A 26,973-nucleotide genomic window follows, 5' to 3' on the forward strand; every position below is an offset into this window, starting at 1 on the left:
TCTCTTTAGGAAATACAGTGAATGTATAGACCCATTTGCGTTGGTATTGTTGTACACAGTGAATGTCCTGGGAGATTAGGAGGTTAAAGAGGTCAAGTGGAAGTGTTCTGCTCTCAGTTTCTCATAGGAAGGCAAATTAAATTCCACCTCCTCCTCCCCCCTAGGAGTTCAGTTAAAATTGTGCTTTCTGTTGATGACGATAAAAGAGGCTGAAGTTCATGATGAAGCTCTGCCCTTAAGTCACTGTTTCTCTTCCTGTTGTGCCCTATTGTGCTCAGTTGGAGTCTGTACTATCGTATTAGACAGGCATGGTAAGAGATGATGGAGCCTGGTGTGTTGAGTTGCGGGGTCCTGCCAGATACTATAGTTTGTCTGAATGTTTTCTCTGTGAAAGAACATGTAAAATTGGCAGTGTGAAAATGTCTCAATTTGCCTCAAGTCCCCTTCCCCCAAGACATTTTTCATGTTGAAATATTACCAGTGAACTGCGGCGTGGACCGTCTTGTCAAAGCACCCTGGACTGTAGCACAAGTAGTTCTGCCTCTTCAGCACCTGATATATAGGTACTAGATAATTAAAAACTACAGTAACACTTCATACCAAATTGTTTATCCTCTCTGTTTATATTTGGGTTCACCCGACTAGTCAGATGGGAGGATATTTCAGATCAGAAGTAATTCCGCCTATTTATCTAGTCATACTGTGCTCATCATTGTGCAGATATTAATAACATTAATTATCTTGGCCAGCTTAATTTCATTATAAATAACAGACATGCTCATGATATAATGTTCTTGCATGTAGTCACGCTGACTTCACTGTGGCTCTTCACATCCATCTGTGTCTCAGGGCTGTGGATATACTTTTATAAGAGGAGGACAGCGAATCAAACCCTCTACAGCAGTTGTACTGCACTTCACACAGACCCTGCCTCTGGGTTACTGGGGAAGGAGGGGAAGTGTATTTGGGGAAGGGGGGTGAACAGAGACCCACCTACTGTCTTCTCATTGTTGGGAACAGTTGGGATGTTAAGTCATCATCTGAAGCTCCATGTTGGACTCTTCTGTTTATTATCCTCCTGTCAGTGCTCCATCTCCAACTAATGCTGACAATGGGTCCGTGGAGAGCAGGGTTGGACACTGCTGGTGTAAACAGGACAAATCCGCTTGTGTCAGACGCTGAAGCGTTTTGGCCGTGGTCCTGGCCATACTCCTGTTCCAGCTGAAATCCCTTTAGAGCAGAAGTTGTGCTGCTTGCATTCTCAGATCATGTCCCTCAGTGTCTGACAGCAGCCTCACTTCCCAGTGGCAGGGCAACATCTCTGACAGAGTCGCAGTGGCTCTATGGTTTGAGTCAGGAAACAACGGAAGTGGCATTCTGAATTCTGTGGATTTAAGCCTGTCAAGACCAATTCAAGCTGCACGGTTGTAATGACTTGCTGAATTTCACGTTCTCAGCTGCCAGTGACTAGAAAGCTTTGTACATCCTTACAACATAGTTCTCATTAGGCGTGTTTGCCCTGAACCATCAGCAGATTGTTTTGTAGGATTTTACAGTTACCTGACATGGAAAAGCATCTGGTTGGGTAGGAGCAGCTCTGAGTTAGTTCCACTGTAGGTGGCTTGTTAAAAATAGAGTGATAGCGGGACAGTCAATGTGGTCCTGGACCTGCAGGTGCTGCCAGGGAAAGCGGGTCTTTCATGTACCACTTCTTGTTAGTCACTGCATCCATTTCAGTACTTCTGGGGAAGATCCCAGGGGAGTGTCCTCCTAGGCTGGGAAGAGAATACAAGACCGTCTACTCAGGCAGGATCAGCTCTCCTGGAGAAGGATATATCAAGCTCTTCTCACAAAACATTCCCAGGACTTTGGAGGCTTTTGTACTTCACTCCTTCACGTGTCATCAGTGCTGGACAGGCTTTTGGGACTTGCAGACTCCAACGTGACCCTCATTGTGCCTCCCAAAGAGTGTTCCCATTCAAAGTGTGCAGAAATGCATTCTAAGGCTTTTTAAAACTGGCTGATCTGACCATTTTGAAGAACTGAAAGGATTAACTTGTTAAACATGGAAGTTTTCCCCAAATGAATCTACTCATTTCGTCTCCTAGTGCAAATGCTGAAGTAAATCTCTCGCTTCATTTGGACAGCAAGATCTAGGAGATTAGTTTAAAAGTCGCCAGGATATGCTTTTCCTGTGGCCATAGGTGGCCTGGAATGCTCTCAGACGTGGAGATTTATTCTGAGCGCCTCAGCCATTATCTGATTGAAACTGTAAAATGCAGGTAGTGGTCTGTGTTGTGTGTGACCTCTGGCAGGAGAAGACAAACACACAGGTGTACCCTTGAGTGTTCACTGGTCATTTAGTCATGGATGATCCGCCTCTGAGGGAACACATGGCCGGAGGTGGTCACATGTTCCAGAGCCCATCTCTGGACACCCCCAGAGATGCAGCACTGGGCCTCAAACACCAAGTGGATGAAGCACTGCAGCCTTCATCAACGCTTCATTGAACCTGACACTGCTTGGAGTCCATCCATTGCATTTTGGCACCTCTGACTTCCACAGGTGCTTTGACCTCACTTCTCTGTAGACAGGAGAGAGGGAGTTTGTGTGTACCAGAGGTTTTTCTCACTACTGGTGGGTTTCTTAATATTATTTAATTTGTTTCCCTTCATCCCTTGTCATTAGTTTGCTTGCACAGCAGTGAGCTTGGATTTCAGTTTGTGTTCGTGCCCAGGTTGTCTTTGCAAACGTAGTTCTGAGTTGTCCAGTTTGAAGAAGAAAATCCAAGCAAGCAGGTAACAAAACTGAATAAATGTTCCCAGGTCCAGTGAATTTGTTCCAAATTTACAGCTCAAGTTGAAAATCCTAGAGTTGTTGAAGTCATGAGTTCATATTGGGAGTGCTAACCAGTCTTTGGAGAAGCATTGAAACTTATGACAATGTAATCTAAACTTTATAAGAGGAAGCTGTTAAATAATTTTTGTGAGGAGCCAAAGTAAAAAAGTCAAGGGATTACAACTCTGACCTGAACAGTGGATGAGGAAATCCAAAGTTCATTTAAAAGGATAAAAATCCCGTTAGCTCCATTGAGTTTTGGATGAAACCCAGGGTCTTTACAGAAGTTTAATCAACAAGCATATCTATTGCTAAAAGGCAAAGCATGGTGTCTCGTACCATAGGAAGACAGTATCTTTTTTAACCATGCTGCTGGAGAATATCAAGCAGTACAGTGGACATATTGCAGCAGCAAGTGATCAGGAAAAATCCCATAAGAAGTCCATTTCCCAGTCCCTGCTGCATTGCCTGGGAGGAGTGAGCCTGTACCCTGCAGTGACCAACATAGAGGTTTTTCAGCAGCATCAACTACCATGGAAGACTGTGACCACTTGTCCTGTCTGGTTGGGAGCTACCACTGCTTTGTCCACCATCTGCGGAAAACTATGGAGGTGGATAACCTCAAGTCAGAGCTTTCTGCAAAGTTAATGTCTAGTGGAGTATAAAGATGTTGCTTTCCCTGAACCTGAAATGCAGGGTAGCTTTATTAAGATGAAATGAGTGTATCATGGTCTTTCCAATGATATGTTTGTTGTTTGTTTACAAGCACATATGTAATGCTTTACACAGCAGTTGCTTCCAAAATGTCAAAAGTGCCTAGGAAGCACCTGATTTAGAACTGACAGTTCTGAAGGAGAGTCCATTGGTTGCTTGAGCGAGAACTCCTGCTTTCCTGTGCAGCAAGACACCCTGCTGTCCTCAGCTGTCCTCCTAAAATACGAAATACTGGCTCTTACAGTCTCCCTGCTCCCTCTGGGAGCACAAAGGATGTGTCTTGGATGGGGTATGGAACTGCCAGAAGGCCCCTGACAGTGCTCAAAAGCCTTGAAGGGGCAGTGCAAATCCACTATCTTGTATTAGAGGACTTCCAGTATTTCACTGGAAATGTATTGATTGCATGGTCCCAATGTCTTGATCACGCAGAGCTTTTACACATCAGTTTGCAAGATTGCTCTTTTTATTTTTTTTGTATACACACATCAAGTGAATGCTTGACTTATAATTTGCTTGATTCAGTGAGAGGATTATCTTCAGGAGGGACTGCAGGATTAAGGCAGTCTCACTGGATATTTTTCTCCATATTTGAATACTGATAAGAGGTAAAGTGGTTCCAATTTGTTGATTTCCTGACTGGCATACATCTGCTGGGCAGGCCAGTGGGAAACCTGAAGCTCTGGGACTCGTGTGCTTTGGGGCTCCCGGTGTCTACCAGGACAGGCTCCAGCTATCAGCCTTTCCCTTCTGCTAAAGACTTAGGGCTGTGCTCAAGTTTAAGCTGATGCCCCAATCCACGTGACTTGAGTCCATGCTACAGCAGAACCTCCGCTCGTGTGCTGAGAGCTCTGCCTGGGTAAGGCTTGCTAAGGTTTGCATCTGTTTTGGTGGGCCAAAGGAGAGAAAAATGTGTCGTTTCAGAGCTGGCTGCTGAGCATTCCTGGAAGGGGCTGAGCACCCTCAGCTCCAAGGGTTGTCTATGGGAGTTGACGATACTCAGTGTCAATCCTGGAACGAAGTTTATTATTAGACTTGCTAATGGCAAGTGTATGTGAGAGATGGAAGCTGTCTGTGACATAGCAATGTATAGTCATAAAAATGCAGATCTGGAGAGCATTACCAATGAGTTATAATGATTTAAAGATGTGGCTATTTAAAAATGTTGTGACTAAGATTCAGAACAAGACATTTAGCTCTATAAATAGCTTCCTTTGTTTCCCCTCAAAGACAGTCACATGGTTTGGCCTTCATTTTTTCAACAATTCATTCTGCTAGGAGAGGGTATTTATTCCTTAAGTGAAAATTAAAGTTTACCCAGATCTGATATGACATCTTTTCTTTTCCCAGGTAAAATGTGAGGCTAAGTCAGCTTTGCCCAAACCCAAGAGTAACAACAGCAACAACAACTGTAAGAAAGGCTCAAGTGAGGATAAATCAAAGATTGCCGTAGGTGAAGAATGCAGAGCTGATGAGCAGGCTTTCCTTGTGGCTCTTTATAAATACATGAAAGAAAGGAAAACACCAATTGAACGAATACCCTATTTAGGTTTTAAGCAGAGTAAGTATCCTTTTTCTCACTTTCTTGTTGACATTTTAGAATGGTTTGGCTTCTCTGGAGAAAGTATTTGCACACGTCGCCTATTTTAAAGCCTTACGGTTGGGGGGGACCATATTTATATCTACACGTTTTCCAGTCCAGGCATTTCACTGTCTTATGCCTAGATTTGCATCTCTTCCTTCTGGGGTAGTTGCTGCCGGATATTTATAGGTTTAAATCCGCTGATTATGACTAGAAATAGGCATGTTGAAAACTCTATAGTTTTCTGTTTTGTAAATCTGCAGCGTCTGTAATGCCTTTCTTCTGAGTTAATAATATGACGTATCTTTATTGTGCCCAGATGTTCTTTATGAAAGGACAAATATTAAAGGAAGATATTTAAAGGTGGTCAAGAAAGGCACAAAAGGGATCATATTCTTAAACCCCAGAATGTGTTTATAGTTAATAAATTACTGACTTTGGAGAATATAAAACCAGACTGTATCTGTTTAATACAGAATGCAGTGTTTAGAATTGCTTTGACGTGTACAGTTTGTAGTGCCACAATCTGTAAAACAATTGTAGGTGGAGAAGATACAGTTGTAACCCAATTTTGCATAAATATTGCGGCACAATGTAGATCTTTCACAGTTTCCAACAAAAGCTGTAAATGGGGGTATTTTTCCTCCTTATCTATAGATTGAATGGTACTTTATTTCCTTAAAGGGAAAACGCCATGGATTGAAATATTATTTACTCTAATTTATCTCCAGATTAAAACCATGTGTTATTTTGATGAAGAATGTCAAACCTGTATGTTTTACATAACAATTTACATACCTAATAGCAATTGGCACTGATTGCAACAGGCCTCCAGCAGCCATTATAAACTTATATAACTCCAAATGATTACAGTGTTTGTCTGAAAACTGGCTGCTTGAAATGGAAGTAAAATTAATGTACTATGAACAACCTCGTTGCATTATGCATTGATTCAGATTAAATCAAGGCCTAAGCAAAGCTCTCAATAGCTTTGAAACAGTACAAGGTTCAATGAGGCTTTCAGAACGTTTTGTGTTGAAGAAATGATTTCTTTCCCCCCCCTCCCCATTTTATTCTGCACTCCCTCAAGAATGGAGACAGGGTGAGCTTGAAAGACAAGCTAAAGTATTATTTCTAAAATTCCCCACCGAGGTTAGGACCCTCTGCTAACATTTAGCTGAAATATACTGAGACTTGCCTGACATTCATTATAAATTAGGGGCCTGATCCAGCAAATACTTAAATACCAAGAGTAAGTATACTGAGAAGAGCAGAAATGTTTGCAGGATGGGGCTCTGTATTTGTCCAGCAAGACTTGTGCAAACATTGCCAATATAAATAGCTTAGTGGAAAGAGACAGTGTGTACTCTGCAACAGAGCATCCCCCCGTGGAGAAAGAGATCCCATCCTCCGTGGTCCACAGCATTATTGCTGACCTGGAGTATTTGCGGCGTGTCCGTGGGGAATCAGTGTTTGTTGGTGGAATCACGCATACACCTTTCATAGGGCTGACATCAATTTTTCTTGTAACAATTAAAAAAAATAAAAATAAAAATAAAATAAAATAAAAGTGAGACACCAGCAGCAAGCAGTGACCCCACAGACAGGATGAAAAGCACACTGGGGGAGGGGAGTTCTGCAGGAAGTAACAACTGTCTCCCAACACATCTTTTGAACTGAGTTGCCTCTGTGCCTCCGACCCCACAGCCATGGGCAAGGCACAACAAGCCACAGCATAATTATTATGGTAATGCTCATTTGTGCTCCATCTGGGTTCATTCACACGGGACCCGTTAGAACGCAGCTTATTGTTCATTGATTATGGAGACCATTATCTGGAGCCGCAGTAAATATTGGATATTGTTGTCTAATCGATAGGCTTTCTCTGTGAGCCAGTGTGTGGCTCATGCTTCCTTGCTAATGAAATCAGTATTAAACAAATAATTAAAAGCAACATTCTTCCCAATGAGTAACTTTTATTAGCAAGGTTGTGGAAACATGCTACAGTCATTATACTGTGCCTCTTATCAGCAAAGTCAAATGAGCCCATTACCTTTGTCTTAGTGTATTTTTCCAGTCCTGTTAAGGAATCTATAAGTGTGTTCTCTTATATGTAATTAAAAATATATATAGTATGGGCTAATATTTACTCTTCAGATTATGTAAATACCTCTTTTGAAAATGTTTCACGGGAGCTTTTTTTTTTTCTCTATTTTTTTTTAACTGTTTAATTTACATTTCTTTGAAATATGTTGGCTAATGCAATGCTTATCTAAATACTTATTGTCCCTCTAACAGTTAACCTTTGGACTATGTTTCAAGCTGCTCAAAAACTGGGAGGATATGAAACAGTAAGTGTTTAAGTAACTTAAATGAAATAATTGTGCAATCTAACTTTTCCCTGTTAGAAAAAAAAATGTAAAAGCAAACAATCATTTGCTGCATTTTAGGCTAGCTGTACACATTGTGGGTTTACTGGACCATTTTTGGAAACAGTCCCAATTAGTTCCAGGTTTGGCAAAATTGTAAACTTGTCGTAAAAACTACAAGTGGAAAACATATGTAACTCTTCCCTGTCAAGGAAATTAGTTAGGTCTGTAATTTTTTCCCATGTTGAGAAAGGGCTATTATTGTACAACAAGCCAAGATTGCATAAAAGAAATTTCACTTGGCAACATCCCTGACATCTGTTCATGTCTAATATGGGAAATGTATTAAAGGCTTTCAAAAGTAATCAGCATTGTCCATTTAGGAAGAGTATGCTGCAGAATCTCCTCTTATTCCAAGTGTAAAAGATCTTTATTAGACTAGGACCAGTACTACATAAACAGGAAGTTATCAAAGAAATTCAGAAAAGTCTCTGACACTTTTTATCAGTTAACCATATCTGACAAGAGCAGTTTATTTTTAGCTTACAGGAAAATTTGATGGCCACGGATTTTACAGCATGTATTTTGAACCAATAAAATATTAGAGCAACAAACTTAGATTAAAATCTTGAAATGAGAAGAAAGAGGTGCATTAATGTGGCATATCGAGATGACATCTGTAATGAAAAAACAATTGACATAGGAAGATGTCGTCATTGGAAATATTTTCTTTGCACGCAATGATCAGATTAAGTTGTTCAGTTCCTGCCGCAGTTGGATGAAAGAAATTATTTTTGCTTTGTTTACGAAGTAATCTGGGACATATCAGTGCTGTAGAGAAATGACAAGAAGAAATGCACTGTCAAGAAACTGAAAGTCATTAGAACCAAAATGCAAAACTCACTGTTTTCCTTCCATACAATAAAGCACATTGTTCCGTACATCAGCAGCCCGGGCCGGTTAGCATGGGTGTGCCTGGGATTTTGTGAAACATGAAATATAACATTCTTAAAAAAAATATATGCTTGATTTGGCTTTTATTGTTCTTCTTCTGTCTTTCATTAATCAGCACATACCATGCTGATGTACAGGGGTGTGTGTAGGTGTGCTCATGGGTATGTATGAATGAATAGCTGCCATAGATAGATCGTTACAGCAATTAGCAGAATTGCCATGAGTTGTAAAGTGCAAGGAAAATGAGGGCTAAAATCTTGAATTTGATGCAGAGCACTAGGGAAGGCCAGGAGGGAGATTAAAAGGCAAGTGGTGTGACCGGGGTGCTCGTCCAGAGAGACGAGCGATTTTCACAGCAATGTTTCGGGTCTGCATGAAGGGATGAAGTATAGAAGCAGGGATGCCAAAGTAGTGGCTTGCTGGAGAGACCTGAGTTTTAGTGGCAGCAGGAGAGGGATGAATTTAGGGATGCGGGAGCAGGTGAACCCCTGTGCCTGGGGAAGAGCAGGAATAGGATGGAGAGTTTGTGAACACAAGGCCAGGGCCAGAGAACCGGGTCTGCCAACGAAAGCAGAAATGTGTGATAATATCATCCAGAGTAGCTTCAGTCTATCCTTGTCTCAGACCTTCTGTCCTTTTCTCAGAGACAGATATTCTCTGTTGTTTAGGGACATTTGTCACCTTTGATGAAAATGTACCAGTGGTGCTTATTCTTCAGAGTAAACTAAGCAATTGCTTGCTGGTCAGTAAAGGCAAGGCAAGCATAGCTCATGCCCTCTGACATATCTGTGAGCCCAGCCTTGTTTGGAGAGTGACTCTGGCTGAAAGGATGGGCCCGATCCTGTTTTTATGATGTGAGTGGCATCTGTGCTCTTGGCGGGTGAGCTGAAGTTGGGAGGACTGCTGTGATGCAATTTTAAGTTGTGAATGGAGCATGAGGTTTCCTGACCTCATTCTCATCTGTTAACAGTCTCATCCTCAATATGGATCTGCCTTTGCTTTGAATTTCCTATTAAATTGATAGCTGTTGCAATACTTTGACCTGTGCACAGTCTTTTTTTTATTATATTATGGCCAGTTGATATTCATTGAGTTTGCCAAGCTGCATTCATTTGTATATATTTTATCATGGTGAGCACTGCTGAGAGGCTTTTGTGTTTGATTTGTGTTTCATTTTTCACAATGGCTGGGGTGACATGTACCTCAGTATCAGTTCTAGCATCTTAGGCAGGTCTACTTAGATGCAGAAATTTCAAGTGAGTGCTGTAATTCAGTAATGACCAGAATCCACTGCTCACACACAGTACTACTATCTGTCAGTGAGGAGAAGTCATGTGCAGAGCAAAGGCTTTCTGAAACCTGCCCTGATTAATGCACATTTATCTCTATGGACCCTTCCATCTGGCTTGAACAAACCCTTTGTCCGTTATAAGGGCTTCACCATCTTTAACTTGTTTTAAAATGTCACAGGTTTCTGGTTTGTGCATCGAGATAGAAATAGGTCTTTTCTCTTAGAAGTATTGTAAAGAAAAGAATATTTAGAAGTAGATATTTGACTTTGGCATGTGACAGTCATTTTGTGAACAGGAAACAGATAAAACATGGGTTAAAATGACATACGGAAACTTAGAGTGGTTAGATGACTAGTTTTTTACTAGTAAGAGTAGAAACCTTCCCAGTTAAAGCAGTTGCAAACTTTATATCCTTGTGTTTGACAGAACAATGATAGTCTGCCCATTTTAAGTTTTATCCATTGCCCTGTCCACCTTGTCCATATATAGATGTTTCAGTGGGGTTTAAAAAACATTTTTGAGAAACAAGCAGAGGTGATGCGCGGTGTTTTCCAGCTTCTGCACAGATTCACAGAACAGTGCGAGACCTTTGAGTCCAGTCCTGTTTCGATAAGGATCTAACAGTGACTGAGAACAGCCAGGACCTGGTTTTGAGATGTGGAGATGTAACAACTTTCTTAGCCATCTGTCTGACTTTCCTTTATTGTCCTGTGTCAGGGGCCTGAACGGATCCAGTGAGACTTGACAGAGAGCATTACCTTTGCATATGGGATATACATGCAGGATATCTAATAGTGTCAACTCATGATTGTGTGCCATAAAGGGTTCTCCAGTCAGAGTACTCATAAGAGTAATTTCTCCCCCTTTTGATTACTAATTCTTAGTTAGTTGTCATCTTTAACTGTGTAATACCACACTCCCTTGTACTTCTTGTTGGACATAATACAGGCTTAATAAAAATAGCAACCTGTACAAATTAGTTTAAGTCCTTAAGAGATGAAACTGTCTCTTCGGAGTAGGTGGAATCATGTTTCTCTTAAACAAAGATATGTGAAACGAACATCTTTGTTACTAATAATAGGAGAGTGCATTGGAAAGCTCTCTCTATAGCAGATCTTCACAGTAGGAATGGTTTAAAATGTCTCCAGATCACTGGGTGAAATACAAAACGTTCAAAGGGGCTCAGCTGCAGTGGCATTTAACAGCCATTGCCTGGAATTCTGTCATCCTAAGTGAAGTGAGTGAAAGGTGCAGATATTCATAGATGGGAAACTTCCAGGACTTACCTGAAGAGTTGTCCTTGGCAAGTCATGAAGTAGCATTTTTTCTTTTGAGCCAACATAAAAGAAGTGCCTTGGCATGTTTGCAGAAGGCTGTGCTACTGAATGGACTCTACCTGGAGATGTCTTAGAAAGATAAAGGGTAGAAAGAAAATTAGGTGGAGCTTAACCTTTAGTGTGTAGCAGCTTAGATTTTGCCAAAGGTCAGTGGGATCCCATTTAGCTGCTGCCTCCTGGAAGCAACAATAAAGTGCTTTAGTTTTTAAAAATTAATGATTGACACACACCACAGTCCTGTGTCTGGGCAGACCGAAGAAACTGATATATCAGTGGAATGCAAAGCTACCTGAGTTTGTTTCATACAGAGCTAATACCCAGAGCTCTGTTTCGAAGAGAACTGTGAAGATCACGTACCATGACCAGAAAATTCCTTATTGTGTTTGCAGTGGGAAAAGCAAGAATCCTTTCAGGGGGAAGGGATCTGGGAACAGTGCTGAAGACCTTAAGCCTCCAGTTTTTGCTGGTTGGGAAAGATGTCACAGGAGTTTTCAAAGATGCTGACTTCCACTGGGCCCAACTCTAGGATTGTGAAGCCGTAGGTTGGAGCAAATTGCAGGAGGGCTCTGCAAAGCAGACTACTTTAAAACTAAAGCCAGCATTGGAATAGGAAGCTGTCAGAGATGGCAATTGCACTGGCCTGTGCAATTGCCTTGATTAATAGGTCAGCTTGGAGCATCCTGCACTTCTAGAAACATGGCAGGCACTGGGAGGGATGTATATACTGGTTAGGAGTAGGGAAGAACAAATTGGAAAACTAATACAGCAAAGGCAGAGAATTTTGGTAGGAACCAGAACTGTAACCAAAGCATTGCAGAGCATTACCCTCCTCAAAAAGTTCTTGGTCACTGAGGTGTCTGGGAGGAACTGGTATGAGAAAGGAAAGCAGTCCTCAATTTGGATGTGGTCAGTATGGGCATCCAGCTTGAGCAGAGCTGCCCTGTATGACAGCAGTGAAGTTTCCTCAGTGCAGCATTTTGTTCAGATTAAGGGTGTAATTAATCAGTTCCTTTAGTCCTTTGAAGTTTATTAAGCATAAAAAATAAACTTTCCAGAGCAGGAGAAAATTCAACCCCAGGCGTTGTTAGAATAACAATTGTTTCAGGAAATGTCAAATTTAAACTTAGCTCTGTATGTAGGAGGGCACAGCTCTGCTAATTGCCAAGCAGCTCTAGTCCATTGGAGAGGTAGAATTGGATAAAGCTGGGCAAATGTTTGTGAAAATACTGTTATTCTAAGCAGCACAGAGGAAAGAGGCACCAAAAATGATCATGGGATTTCAAAGAGATTCCCTTTTCCCCTTAAAGTCGGTTATGTTTACTGGTGTTCCAGTGTGAGTATCGCCTCTTGAGTCAGCTCATGGTAAACGAGACCAAGGCTCTAAAGTTAACATTTTCCTTTTGAAAATGGAGACCATGCTTCTTAGTCACATTGGGATGTTTAAAAAGGGGACTTGCAGTAGTCCTCTTGCTAACTAATCCTTGGCTTTCATTTAAAGCTCCTGCACAGCAATCACTGTTCTTAGCCAAGGCATCGGGTCCTGGCCCACAGCCTTGCAAACCAGCCAGGCTGTGCTGGTCACAGGGCCAGAGCACAGACCCCAGATTGGCTTTGTGCACCTTTGTTCCCCTCGTCTGTGAGCCTGCCAGAGACTTGATTTAGTATAAAGCCACTTAGAGCAATCCTCAGGAGATCTCTGGTTTTTTGGGAGCTACAAGAAGGCAGTGTAGGTGGTTGTCTGGCTGTGCCTCTGTCCTCTGCCTGTCCTGAGGCGACTGGTGGAATGTGGGAGGCAGAACCAGAGGTAGCTTCCCATCCACGCATTCCTCCACAGCAGGGTACTTGGTCCAACTCTCACTTGACCTCTTGGGTTGCATAAAGAGCATCCATTCATATTCTCAGGATGTGACGTTCTTTATGGCTCATTAGGACTCCAGTTCTTCAAACCCTTTAGTAGTAATAATAAGTAGAAGTGTGGGTAGCCTGGGGAAGGAGACAGTGTAGGAACTTAAACCAAATAGACTTAGCATGAACCTTATCTTCAGATGAGTGTTTGATTTGTATTTAAATAATTTATTTGTGCAGATTTTATCCCTGAATTGCTTGAATCCTTGTGCCTGTGGTGTCTGGGTTTGCTACAAAAGACAGAAGATAAAATTAGTGAATGAAGTCAGTTCATGTAGCTTTAAATAAGGTTTAAGATAAAATACTTTTTTTTTTCAAGTATCTATAGATGCAAACTGTGCTCAGGTGCTAATAGTGACTTGACAGTGCTGCTGTTTTCTGGAGAACTCTGCAGACAGTAAATTTGAAGAAATTGTAACATTATCAAATGATAAGTCTCCAGCCATGCTTTTGATTCTGGAGAATAATTTCTGCAAAGGAAGGATTTTCCTTTTGTATTGAGCAAAAAAGAAACACCTCTTACCCTGTACTGTCTGATGATAGTAGGTATCTCCTCTTGTTTAGATTAAAATTACAGGCCTCAGATTGCAAGTTGTAATATTTGTTTTCTTCTGATTGCTGCCTTTAGCTTCTCAGTAAACACCATTGACTGCTCTGTGGGTAACTCCGAAGAAACCTCCAGGGCTGAATATATTAAATCCACAGCATTCCGCAGAAAATGACAAAATTCTCCCCAAATTGCCCCTACAGTTTTCCACTGGCCTTCTTTATGAGCTGCAGGCAAAAGAGGGTGATCTGTTGTGCTTGTCCTATTCCTGTTTTTCTTCCTGTTTTAAATATAGTGGAATATATAAAATAATGAAGTGGTATTCAGAAACAATCCTTTTGCCAGGTCTTCCATCTGTTATTCTGTATAATCCTAATTTCTGTACAAAAAACCAGAACCATGGTATGCAACTCAATATGTTACGAGATGTTTATTTTCATCAGCACGGTCCAATAAAGTACATAGCTCAAATATTAACATTGGAGTATGTTAAGATTTCATTAGTATTTGATCTGTATATTTTACTGACATAAATGGATAAAAATAAACAACTTGTAACATACAGAGTTACGGACTATGCTTTTGTGGATTTTTGGAATTCTGTGGTGGATTTGGGTTTTGCAGCAGATTTATTTTCTCTAATTCAGTTAAAAAAAACTATGTAATCGTTATTTGTGCTGAGTATGGTTTGAGATTCATTTTCATAATTCACCGTGGGATTTGTCTGCATAACTTCTGATGGTTAATGACCCCGTATTGATTGAAATTCTTTTGTGAGTCCGTATTGCTTGTGACTTGATAATGAATCAGTCAGATCACTCCATTTTAGAAAGAAAATAGATATAGTGCTAACTTACAGAAAAAAAAAGACACCCAAAGCTCTGTGCACTCTGTATATTCTGTAGGGGCTTTTATAGTGCTTGTAGTACATGCTGTTCTGAAAGTGTCATACGTGCATTTGTTGTGAACTCAAACACTGTAGAATCTATAAAGATGCAAGATTAAATTTTCCATTGCCATTTTTACAGATAACAGCCCGTCGACAATGGAAACATATTTATGATGAATTAGGTGGTAACCCTGGAAGCACAAGTGCTGCTACATGTACTCGCAGACATTATGAAAGGTAAGATAACAAATCCGAAATGCTTGTTTAATAATGAAAAAATTAATTTGGAAAGCCTTCAAAGCATTTTATAAAGAATTAGAGAAAAAGAGAGAGAGGCTTCTTGAAGATATAGTAAATATTCCCCCAACGGTTTAGTCAGATTGTAATTTAAACCAGAGTGTCTGTCTCCAGTGACTAAATAAATAAAACAAGCATCTGATTCTTCTTTGGTATATATCTTAATTTTTGCAACAGCTTTACAGTTAAAGAAGCTGAAAAAATGAGCAAAACATATTCAAGAAAAAATAAGAAATGACAGCTAATTGATGCAAACACTTGTCATCTGTCATTTTTTAGGAATACCAATTAAGCAAATTGTGGTTGTGATCAAAATAATGGGGTGACCCACAATGCAGGGTGCTGTTAATATTGTAGGTCATGCCGAGCGTTGCATTCCTCTTCTTCATTGCATTCCTTCCCTCCTCCCTGCCTGCGAGCTGCTGCCAAACACTCTTTCTCTGCAGCCATTGTAGCTGGTCAGAACTGTTGATTTCTTATTCTTCCCATGTAGATAATAACTTCCAGGGCTTGTGAAGCCAGCACGCATTGAATAAAGTACTGGAGCTGGAATGTTGTTTTGGTTTGGTATGGTTTTTAGAAACAACTCTCTCTTTTTTTTTCTTTTTCTTTTATCTTTATTCTTTCTTTTTCTTTCTTCTGTTTTTGATTTTTTTCCTTAGACAAGCAAATGCGAATAAAAGCTCAGCAATTTCAGGCTCAGATAAGGAAAGTCCAGTCTCTTGTTCCTGGGCATAAACAAGTTACTTTGCTGGGGTCAGGAAGAGACTGTACTTGCCTGTGCAGAAAGCAGCATGGCTGAGCTGTACTCAGTGGGCAGTTTTGCTCCTTATTTTAGTGCCTTCCATGTTGGCCTCTCCAAGGGACGTACTGCCATCCTCATGGAGGGAGGGGGAATTGATCATGCCCATTTACAGGAGACACCTCCAACAGAAGGGCCCAAAGGAGTTGCATGTAATGAATGCCACTATAAAAGTTAGAAGCTTTCTGGAGATTGAGCCAAACAGCAGAGCAAGCTGAGTGAGTTGCTGCACGTGTCAGGAGGGGCTTTTCCCTGCCCTCGCGCTGCAGACAAATGTTATAGATTGTTTTATTGACTCATCAGATGGTGGGTATTCAACTCTTCCCCTCCATCATTACAGCCCCGAGAGTCTCAGGGCTTCCTCTTGCACCCAAGCCAGCTGATGAGTTTCCAACTGGCAGTCTGGCTCTTCCCTCGCCAGATGTGCTTTGGAGGATGTTATTTGACAGAGGAGACCCAGGCACATATAAGCATTAGGTCTCTGCCGGTTTAGGTCGCAGAGGGAGCGAGCATTGCTGAGCTCTGTGTTGAAATCCTGGAGTCACCGAGAGCATGCATGTCTTGTAGTTGTGGAAAAATAAATGAACCATTCCAAATACTTCATGAACCCCTGTCTCTCTCTTCTGCTTTCCTGTCAGTGTTTCATGCTAGTGTTTTATTTTTTTACGTGCAAACGCCCTGAATTGCATTCCCCTTCCATGCATAGAGACTCATCTTTGTGACTGACTCAGCAGTTACTCGAGGTGTGCCGCAAACCCCACTGTGCTCACTAGAAAACCTGAGCAGACTCACGATACCTTCAAGATTGAAACCCCTTTCCAGGCTATCCAAAAGCAGTTCCGCTTGCCTCCAGCCAGTCTGAGGAAAGAGTCTTTTAGTTTATGGTTAGGTTGGTCTTGGTAAACCAGGGAGCTCAAATCTGAGTTCTTGGATGGCAGCCTATCGTGTAGTTCTGGGTTATGTCTGATATGATGCAGCACCTATTTTCCAGGACTCTGGGAGGCTGTCAGAAGATGGCATTTGGAGAAAAAGTCTTGCAGGATTTTTAGGTTAGCCTTGAGCTTACCTAAAATGTGCTTTACCAAATTTGGTCTGAAAAACCAAAACACGTATACAAAAACCTCAGTGACTCATCCAGTCTCTAATTTTCTACTGTTAGATGCTTTTTTTCCACCACAGGAAAGCTGTATTAAGCCTCAGACTTGGAGAAAAGTAAATGAAATTGTCATGGTTTGTTTCAGCTGGTAATTCTAACTACAGCACCTGTAAATTTAATGCTCATTTATAGCCAAAGTGCTCAGATGACATTTAATCTAAAACTAGAACTGCAGTGCAGGAACACACACTCATGATTCAGGACACACATATATTTTCAAACTTGATTGTGAACTGTAAAGCTAAACTGGAAATTGAATTAAGCTGGAAAGTAAATGCTGAATAAACCTCATGATTTTTCCTTTTTGAATCCCACTGGCCTTTCCTTGCTTACTGGAGGCAGAATAGGCAGTTTCCTGACTTCACTGACCCTGGTGCTGTTTGACTTAGCCTTGCCATTCATCTCTACAACCACATCTCAAGGGTGTCCATGTTGTGTTAGCCAGCTCTTTTCCAAGGTGACAGAGGAACTCCTGTTTGTACTGGCTTTAGCATACCAAGGCTGTTTAGGTGGCAACCACTTCCAGTGACATCCTTAGGATGCTCAGGAGTGGAATGGCATGTATGTCCCAATTCAAGCACTGCATCCCACCTTCCTGGCCTCTCCAGGTTTCCCTTTGAAAGGTGGAATTTTACACACGACTTCAAAGGGCAAAAAGAGGGAGAAAAAACAAACGGCAACACCAACCAACCAACCAACCAAAAAAACCAAACACAAGCCACAACAATTGGAGAGGCAGAATTGTCTCTCTGTCTAGCAAATCCCATGAAGAGATACTAGTTTTGTCTGAAGGTGTTTATAACCTCTACAAAGCCGCCATGTTGCTGCAGACTCATGATAGCAAGGATGCCAAAAGCTAAAACAAAGCCAGATTTAAAGGCTGTGGGGAATGTATTGCTCTGCATCCCCCTATTTGGAGCAGAACTTGTGGTGGTAGCTGCTGGTGTGCTGTAAGCAGGCAGAATGCTTCAGTTGGGGCAGTGTTTGCTTTGTTTCCCTGGTTAAAGGGAAAGAAAGGTTTTTGTGTGCATTTTCAGCCGATTCATTTATCATATGATATGGTTTGTGTTTCCAGTAACTGGTTTCATTTTAAAACAAGGCAAGGCTGCCAGTGTTTCAGTAAGTGTTATTTGTATATTAGTTAGACAACTTTTGTTTTATTAATGAGTATAATAATGAAAGTGCAGGTTTCTGAGTAGAAGCAATGGGTGTTTTTGTTTAAAACATAGCAGGCATCACATAATGCCAGTGAATGCATTATTGTCACTGTAGGCATGGCTGGTCTGGACCTGCCTCTGATTGGGTTATTCCAAATAGGCCCAAGCACTTCATAAAACTGTCTTTGTCAGCCTAGTTTTCCTTCCAAACCTATTCATCTCTGTCAGTTTTTAATATTAGTACCAGGCTCTTGGCTATAGTCCATTAGTACTGCACTTAATTGCTCATGTTACAGATGATTACCAATATAAAAAGCATTAATGTTTTCCCATCATGGGGCTGTGCTCTGTGCACGACTTGGACTGTACAGAGCTTATGTGTTGTTTTTGTTGTTGTTGTTGTTGTTGTTTTGGTTGTTACTTTCTTCCTTTGTGCTCCTTTGATGCACTTACTTTGCACAGTCACAGAAAGCCAGAGGTGTGTGTGGTTGGTATGAGCTGATTCAGCCTGCACCGTTCCTGTGAAACTCTTACAGCCTTTGTCAGTACCCTACATCTCTCTCTCCTATTGAGAAACCCTCAGAAACGGCTACTTTTCTGCGAAGCACTCTTCTCTGTGCCATCTTCCCCTAAAAACCACCAGATGTGGTTTTCACATGCAGGGTTTGAGGTCTCTTTTCACTTTTACACAAAACACATGATCAGCAGCTTTAATTTGCTGGCATGAGCAATAGGCTGTGTTTCTGCAGTGCTGCTGATGTTGTTGTTAGGGATTTTTCATAAATATTACACCACCACCCCCCCCCAAAAAAAAAAAAAAAAAAAAAACCAAAAAACAAAAAACCCAACCTGCTATTTTGCAAGGTATGTAAAGTACCCAATAAAACGAATTGAACAAAACAAAAATCCTAGCAATTGCCTGTTGGGGCTTTTTTCTGTCTCCAGGTCTGGCTGTGATTCATCTTGGTTTCCTCCAGAGCAAACCCTGTGCACAAGCTTTGCACATACACGCATGGGCTGGGGAATTGTGGTGTGCAATGGCATACAGTGACTCTCCTCAGCCTCTTTGGTAGACAGACATGCCTGTGTTGGAAGGTGTCATGGCAAGCAACTGGACCAGTAACCTTCTGACCTCTTTGGGTGCTGCAGGAAGCTGGGCTTCCTCGGGATCTCCAGCAGGGATGGACCTAGAGACTCCCACAGGCCGTGTCCTGCTCTTCAGCAGTGTGTCATATCCTGACCCTCACGAGTCGCACTTGTAAAGCCACTGTGTCCTGGTCAAACCTAGCTGGAGAGGGATTTATTAGGCCTTGTGCTCTCGCCAAATTCAGGCAGCTGCGTGGGAGAGCTTTCTGCAGAGCCACAACCACTGGGAACTTGAGGAGAAGCAGATAGGTGAGATGGGTTGTGGTTCTTCACAGTGGGGCAGGGTGGCCGTGCCCGTGCTTTGGACACTGACTTGTGCAGGGTTTTATTCTGACTGTGAGTGTGGCCCCTGGGTACTTGCAGAGCACCCTGCACATCTGTCCCTTACCAGGGGACTAAACCCCAGGAGATAAAGTGTCTTGTGCAATTCAGAGCCCAATCTGCCATTTTTCTTTCTAAATCGCTCACATAAATATTATATATTATCAGAAACACAAGGTAGGTCAAAATAAGTCCTTTACATGGTTTCCCTTTAACAACTGTAAAATCTGTCTACCCTAAGGATATTGTGCAGTAATTCAATATGCAAGAGAGCCCTGTGTTCCATGCAAATGCTGTTTGGTTTTGTTAAAGCGTTTGGATAACTTTGGTAAACATGTAAGAATTTCAGTGGAGTTTTGTAAGAAATAGCAGCCAATTTTTAGAGAGAAAAAAAAGCAGGAGGCTAGTATGGCATCTACATGAAATTACTTATGGTTATCTTTTAATACACGTTGTAATTAATAGAAGGTTTTGATTTACACTGTTAAGTGTGAAAACATCCTCAGGCAAAAATTAATCAAATGTTATGTCATGCTGTAAACTACAACTAGCTCTTTGTTTGACCCAAAAAAGACTTGCCAAGCAACAGTTTTTTCTGGTTGTTTTATTTTTGTCTTCACCCCACTTCCCTGCCCCCCTCACACTTCAGCTAGTCCCAGACTCCCAGAAAACTTCACAAGTTGCAAATTGTCTCAGTAGTTTTCCATCAAGCATGAATTTAAGCCTGAAGATAGATGAGGTGTCTCAGTTCTCTCTTTTTTTTCCTGGGTTTTTAGTTTGGAGGTTTTTTTCTTTTTGATAAATAACAAGAGGTTTCTACTTATGATTTTCTGCCCTCAGGGCTTTATCATTAAGATTAAATAACTGTACTCTCAAGCATACCACTGAACAAACATCTTTTCAATTATGTGAGTAACAGATGCTTTAACAAAGGAACTATTGAAAATTCAGAAAGCTTCCCCCCTCCCCAAAATTTAGAAAGTATCAGATGACAGAGGAATGTAATTGTTTACCATTAAAATAGATCCTTAGCTGTCCATTCAAAACAACTGAGAACACACATATTTTTCAAAATTTCTGGGGTTTCAACCTCAGAGACTTGCTGGCCAGCACTGGAGTCAGCGGGAATCCTTGGGTGCAAAGTTCTGGACAGTAGGGCGCTGCCTTTTAGTACCTGGAAACAGATGATCTCTCTCCTGGTGGGGAGTTGTTTTCCCAGCTACATCCTGCCTTCCACCCAGGAGTTTGTCCTAGCAGAATAGTGGCATACCATGTGCCACCCACTGCTTTTGGGGTCCCAGCACACCCAGTCACCAAGCTGAGTGCTTGGAGTTGGTCAGTGTCACACCTGGTAACCACCTCTTGACATCCAGGAGTAGGGACAGGCTTGACACAAGTGGACAAGCCCCTTTTCCTTGCTGGGAGCTGAGTTGCCCCAGGAGGGTGCTGCACAGTGGGAAACATGCCATTCTCCTTTGCAGGAGCAGCACCAGTGATGAAGAGTAAGATCTTTCCCCTCAGGTTCCCCAGGGCTGCTGGGAATCTCCACCTTGTACTTCAGGATTTTGCTAACATGGCGTGGATTGGCCTGGTTTGTTTGGCTTTGAGCAATGGAGATGTGACTCAGAGTTCCCAAGGGAGAGTCAACAGGATTTTGGGGTCTCTCCAGGAGACCTGCACCCCACAAGCAGTGCAAAATGGCATCTGTGAACTTGTCCTGAGCATAGGGACCGAGCATTGCAGGGACTCTATGAACCTACCAAACAAAATGCATGTCTTTAGATGCAGAAATGGTGACTGGACAAACAGAGGCTTGTAGCAGTTTTGGTAGAGTCACCTGGGGAAGCCGCTCTGTGCCCATCACCTTTCCTTAGAGTCTTTCACATGCAGTAAATCTGCACCAAAGGCAAAAGGCTGGGGTTGTTCATCTCTCCCTGCTGAGCCCTAGGATCGGAAGTGCCTGAGCTTCCCTAGCCTGGCTGTGCAACTAAATCAACAGCTGTGTTTGTAATGTCACTAATTTCCAGTTTACTTAAAACAAAGTGTCTTTGAATTCTCTTACATTAGCGCAGTTCCCACCTTTCAGCAGTGAGCCATTCTCATTACCCACCAGCACTCCCAGTGGGCTGTGAGGAAAGTTGTTGATGAAAGGATGAAAGAACCATTTCTTTAAGGAAGGAAAGTTCTTTGGAAAGAAAATTGAACTCAAACATATTTTGTCTTTGCTGATAAAATACATACCAGTTTTGTACTTCAGACAAATGCAAATCAAGCCATTGCTATTGTGTTCTGCACAAAAGCATGTGAGGCTTGCTTTCGTAACCCCTCCATTGTACAATGCAGTCCAGGGAAATCAGACTTGAGGAACACTCTGCTTCATTTCCTCAATGTATTTTATATTTCCATTTTGGAAAACAGACTGAGACCTTTAAGTTTCCCTTCTTTGCTGGGAACGTGTCAGTGGTGTCCAGGAGAGCTGCCTCCTACTCCTGGCTATCCCCACCAACTGATTGCTGTTGAAGGTACCTTGTTTCTCTTGCCTACACCGACACCAGTGCTCCGAGATTTATCCTTTTGAAAAGCATCACAGTAAAAAAGACAAGGCTTCTCTTGGGATCAGAGCTCAGGTGTTCCTGCTGGTCCCTTAAAACAGCTGAATTTTTGCCACTCAGTTTTGCCCCTGAGTTTCTAGGGGACAAGACTCCGGTTTCTCTCACCAGGGTTACTGATGGGGGCCCCTTTGCCCCACAGGGGCTGTTGCCAGAGCTGCCCCAAGCTGCTCTGGCTCAGTGACCACTCCTCCCAGCCCTGTGCTTGGACCCTCTGGCTGCAGGGGCTGTGGGCAGCTCTACCCGGCTGTTGTGGGGACCTCTTGAACCAGATGGTTGCCCTCTGGAGCCAGGCAAACCAGCTGTCTTGTCCCCCAACTCCAGAGGAGGGAGTTGGAGCCACTGTGGCCTAAGGTGCTCAGGAGGAAAACCTTTCCCAAATTCCTACCTGTAAAGAGTCCTATTGCCTGTCCGTTTTCAGCATTTTGAAGCTCTAACAGCTTAATGTTCTCATGATTTACATTAGCATCTAATCCTTGCATAATCTCACTAATCCCTTGGCCCCAAGATATCCATTGGCAGTGAGTTCCATGGGTTAACTGGTTGCTGGATTCATTTGGTGGAGCAAATTTAAATCTTTTTCCATTCCAGTTGCAATTAGCCTCCTTAACCTGGCCAAGCATGCGAATGGGGCAACATCTCCCAAGGAATGGCCTTCGGTACTTTGTCTTTCCAAAATTATTCTTGTGGCTGAGAGGCTCCATTGCATGCTATTTGGTGTTGGACTTGAAGCCCTTGAGAAAGTACAATGATGTCGATGGGAGACATGCTGGAATATTTTATTCTGCCAAAAACAAAACAAAACTAAATACTGAAACAGAGATATAAAAAAATATTGTAGGGGTTGTGCTGAGCTGCCTCCTTCCCTCCTTCACCCTGTGTGTCCTGGGCATATGGTTCCTCCCTGGCCCCAGAGCCCCGTCATATCCATACACAGTAGGGAGAATTAAAGAGGAAACTGGCAGCCTTAACATTTAATTTCCTTCCTCTTTCTGGGCTGGTCAGATCCTTTGCATTATTGTAACTACTTTTTTTATCATGCCTATAAATAGATGTGCTCTCATGTGTCCTGTGAAGCAAAGTCGGGCCAAAAAAGTCATTCATTCTGCATAATCAATACATGTAGTGGTTGTTGGCTCAGATGAGATCTTGTATTGTTAGTTCTGTAGCTGGGAAAAAAAAATGTTGACTAATAAAGATTAAGGGCTTTTTTTTTTCCTTTTATGAAATGCTAATGATGAAGACATGTTTGATATACTGTGAAATACATTTCTCTAATGTGAAGTTTCTGCTTTTTGTTGGGGAAGAGATTCAGTCCCTAGAGGATTTTAGAATTTGTAAATATAAAATTATCTGCTTCAGTGTTTTTTAAAAAAACCTTGGCAGAAAGCCAGATTACTTACATTACTGTAATAGATTTGCTGACCTCTGACATCTGCTGCAGAGAAGTACATTGAATTTTTCATAATATCAGATGATGCAGATCTAAAAACTCAGTACACTGCACCATTATTTAATTCAGGACTTACTAAAAGAAAATCTTTTTTTGAGTAGCAGTTTATACATGATTAAACTTAATATTGCCGATTGTAATAAATCAGGATTAGTATAGTACTGATTTGTTAATCTAACTTGTATTGATTTTAAGTTGTCTTTATTTAAAAAAAAAAAAAGAAAAGAAAAAGACTGGCTTTTCACAGTGACTGAATTTAATAAGAAGCCCTGTGATAGCAAAGACTCCCCTACTGTTTCTGCTCTTGGCTGGAAAATGTTATTCTTGTATTATTCCAGGAAAAAAAAAAAACCTCATGCTGCTAAAAATCTGCTGCCTGTGGAAAGATTTTTTTAATACACTAGTGCTTACATATTCTATTTATGTTAATTGATTTATAAATAATACATTTTATTAATCTTAATATCAGAATCTTGATCACTATAAAGACCCTTTTTTTTGGTCTTCTCCTAGGCTTTACAAGTAAATATTCTTTGGACCATGAAATATTCCCCCTCTTTTCCTTTTTTATGAATACTTTGATACTTCCCTCCCTGTTGTGAAATACAACCACAGTTCAAAGCAATGGAAAACACAGTTGTTGTTTCCAACGTACGATCCATTTGAAGTACCTTGATCCAGTTTTTTGGACATTATCTTTACCTCTCCTTGCGCAAAGATTGATTAAATCTTACCTGCACTGCAAATATTTGACCAAAAAAAAAAAAATATCTTGTGCTGGTTTCAGACATGTCACATTCTGCTAAACTATTTGGCTAACAGCAGATCGCATTCTTCTGGTGTTGGGCAATATTGACCTTAAATTGGTTAAACCGGCTGCTTTCATGGCATGTGAGCCGGCTGCTTACATGTTCCAAGAGCTGTATTAGCTTTATTACTCCTGCGCTATAAAAACTTCTAATAATCAAATGATAAGATCATATCCTGTGGGTAATTGTGTTGTACCATGACAGGATAACTGAAAAAACATTCGGTGAAAATTGCAACCAACGGAAATCTCTATGTGAAGCGGCAATTGCTGGCGTTGCTGGGCTCTGCTGCTCCCCGGGGTCTCGCAGCCCTCGTTCCTGCCCGGCTCCTCGCCAGCCGCCCCCAAAAGCCACCTTGACCACAGGGTCCGGCAGCCCGCCGGCCCTCCTTTCAGACGAGGAGGGGAAAATCCTAGAACAAACCATCCTTGTGTTTTGACTCAGTTTTACCTTAGTCATGCCGCCTCCCCGATACACGAAACATTTAATTCCAGATTTCCTGCCGCTGGCTCCAGGCCACTGACCGGCGATGTGAAATGTATTTTTACTGCTGTCGGCCTGCCAACTGCTGAGCTCAGTGAAAAATAACTAAAATGAAAACCTTGTACTCCCACATGAACCCTTAAGATCAGAAAAGGAAATTTAAGCCACGGTAACTAATTAGCGCCCAAGCTAATGAGTTCTGATGAGGTGCAGAAGCAGGAGGAGGAGGAGTTTGTGTCCCGCGTTACCCTACAAGGCTCGACGGAGAGCACGCGAGCGGTGATTAATCGTGTCGACCCAGGCCTTGCTCCCGTCCTGGCCGGAGCCACGGGGTTAATCACTTGGCGCCTTTCAGGGAAAGGCCCGCTCCATGGGTTGGGAGCATCTCCGTGTCCCATGGGGTACCGGACAGCGTCTTAAACCTTCCTGGATGGAATATGTAGAGTTTTAATGGGCAACATGTTCCCATGGAAACAAAACAAAGTCAAACACTCCCCTCGCAGTGTTAACAATTATTGTAATAAAATGTGTTTTTATTAAAAGCGATTTTAAATATTTAACACATGGCAAAGCAGCCTGGACGCTGCCCTGTGTGAAACCCAGCCTTGCCTCGAGTGAAGTCCAAAGTGCTTTGGGCAGTGCAGGGAGGAATTTGGTGTTTTCACCAATATTTGCACTTTGCGAATGAAATGTAGCAGCCTCAAGTATGAACAAGGTTATTTTTTTCTTCTTCTGCTTAGTTATGCTTTTTATTATATAAACATTAACTGTAATATTACAGTGGGAAGCAGGTATTTGGCAACTATGTATTATTTTGCTAAGTTTGCATAGAGGGAGCAGTTTCCAGTTTTAGCAGCTGTAACATGTTTAAACTCAGTTTGTAATGGGATCTGAAGATGAATATTCCCCGTGGGCTCTGCTTAGCTTCATTACTGGAGCCCTGCCAAATTCAGGGCTAGAAAGTATTATTCACGCCTCTTTGCACATACCATGTCAGAGCATGCTCAGTTAATGAATTTTGTTTCTAATATAGCATAAATTAGGTTTATATTTTAACATAATTTATGTTGTATTTTATTAAAATGTAAAATATTATGATCACGAGCAATCTAATTTCTGCTCTCTTAAGCCCAAACTGTGTTTGAACATCTAAGTATGTAAATCAAAATTGCATGCTTAGAAACTGATTCTAGGATAACAAACGAATATCTGAACCAAAGAGGTTTCTGCCTTGGAGTCTTAGATTAAAGATAATTAAGGATTCCTGGTATTTGAGTAGATTTATGTTGTTTATAAGCAAAGTACATTTTCTTCATAAAGTCGACTTGTCTTTTTTTTTTTTTTAACAAATTATGTTTTCTGTATTAAAGTTCATATTTTTAAAGTCTGAGTCTTGTATTAATCCCACAGTGAGTCATTAATCATACCAAAATGCATTATAAAAACTTTAATCACTGAAGTTGAAACTGAGATTGTAATGCAATCCATCCCTTTTAATTATATCAGTTATTTTTCCTTTCAGATCAAAAATTGCAAAGGGAAAACAGATAAATTAAAACTTGGTGTGTTTGATGCTTTCAAGGGGAGGATATTTTTTGTTTGTGTTTCTTCCTTGGTTTTTTAGAGTGATTTCGTGCACTTTGTGGCAGACAGTTCCACAGTGAAAAATTCCTTTGCTTTTAACTCTTTTCCTCTCCCTTTCTTCCTTAAAATAAGACTCCTGGCGAAGGCAGGGAGCATGGTGGCTGTCACTACATGGGTGCCTTGCACGGGTGGCAGCATGGCTGGTGCTGTGCCCACCCCTGTAGGGTTCCCACAGCCCAACTCTCCCATCTTCTGCCACATTCCTGGCACTCACCCTTGCACTCGAGGGAACCACCAGCCTGGAAATTGTGTAGCTGTTATCAAGTTGGCTGTGGCTTTGTAGGTGTTTTCCTGGGGTTTGCTGCGTGCTGTTAGGGGCAAGGAGGGAAAACAAAAATAAATGGTGGATATTTTTTTATTTTTTTTAAATTAGTCTTGAACATAGTGGCTCATATCCTCATCTGGTACAAATTGGTGTACCCACACAAACCACTGCGGCGTTACTGACAACTGATCCACACCAACTCCAACTCCACTGAATTTATGCCACATGATAATCTTGCCAACTAAATTGATTTCTTATACTTGGATTTATAGATGTAGGGTTTAAACTGTTGCTTTTATGGCATGGAAGAAAATGGATTTATTAAGTAAACTGCTCATAGTAGATACATTTTTTTTCTTTGCTAGAATGGCAAAACCTGATCAATTATTTGTTCCTTAATCCCCTAG

General features: G+C 41.5%; 1 protein-coding gene and 1 long non-coding RNA gene across 5 annotated transcripts in view; one reads left to right on the top strand and one right to left on the bottom strand.

Annotated features, from left to right (window-relative positions):
• The window catches only part of ARID5B (AT-rich interaction domain 5B), a 117,946-nt gene that overhangs the window by 80,547 nt on the left and 10,426 nt on the right, over positions 1 to 26,973 (top strand). For all 4 annotated transcript variants that reach the window (XM_051801031.1, XM_051801032.1, XM_051801030.1 and 1 more), the window contains 3 exons: positions 4,900 to 5,110; positions 7,430 to 7,482; positions 14,564 to 14,661. In XM_051801031.1, coding sequence (XP_051656991.1) covers positions 4,900 to 5,110; positions 7,430 to 7,482; positions 14,564 to 14,661 — 362 coding nt within the window. The remainder of the gene's footprint in view (positions 1 to 4,899; positions 5,111 to 7,429; positions 7,483 to 14,563; positions 14,662 to 26,973) is intronic.
• Positions 7,429 to 26,965, bottom strand: LOC127477137 (uncharacterized). Its single transcript, XR_007906867.1, has 3 exons — positions 24,625 to 26,965; positions 11,033 to 13,815; positions 7,429 to 8,331 (listed from the first exon to the last, which is right to left on the bottom strand). It is a non-coding gene; the product is annotated as an uncharacterized LOC127477137 (long non-coding RNA).

Source organism: Manacus candei, unplaced genomic scaffold (genome assembly GCF_025592945.1).
Source record: "Manacus candei isolate 608988 ecotype Guabito, Panama unplaced genomic scaffold, ASM2559294v1 h1tg000050l, whole genome shotgun sequence".
NCBI lineage: Eukaryota > Metazoa > Chordata > Aves > Passeriformes > Pipridae > Manacus > Manacus candei.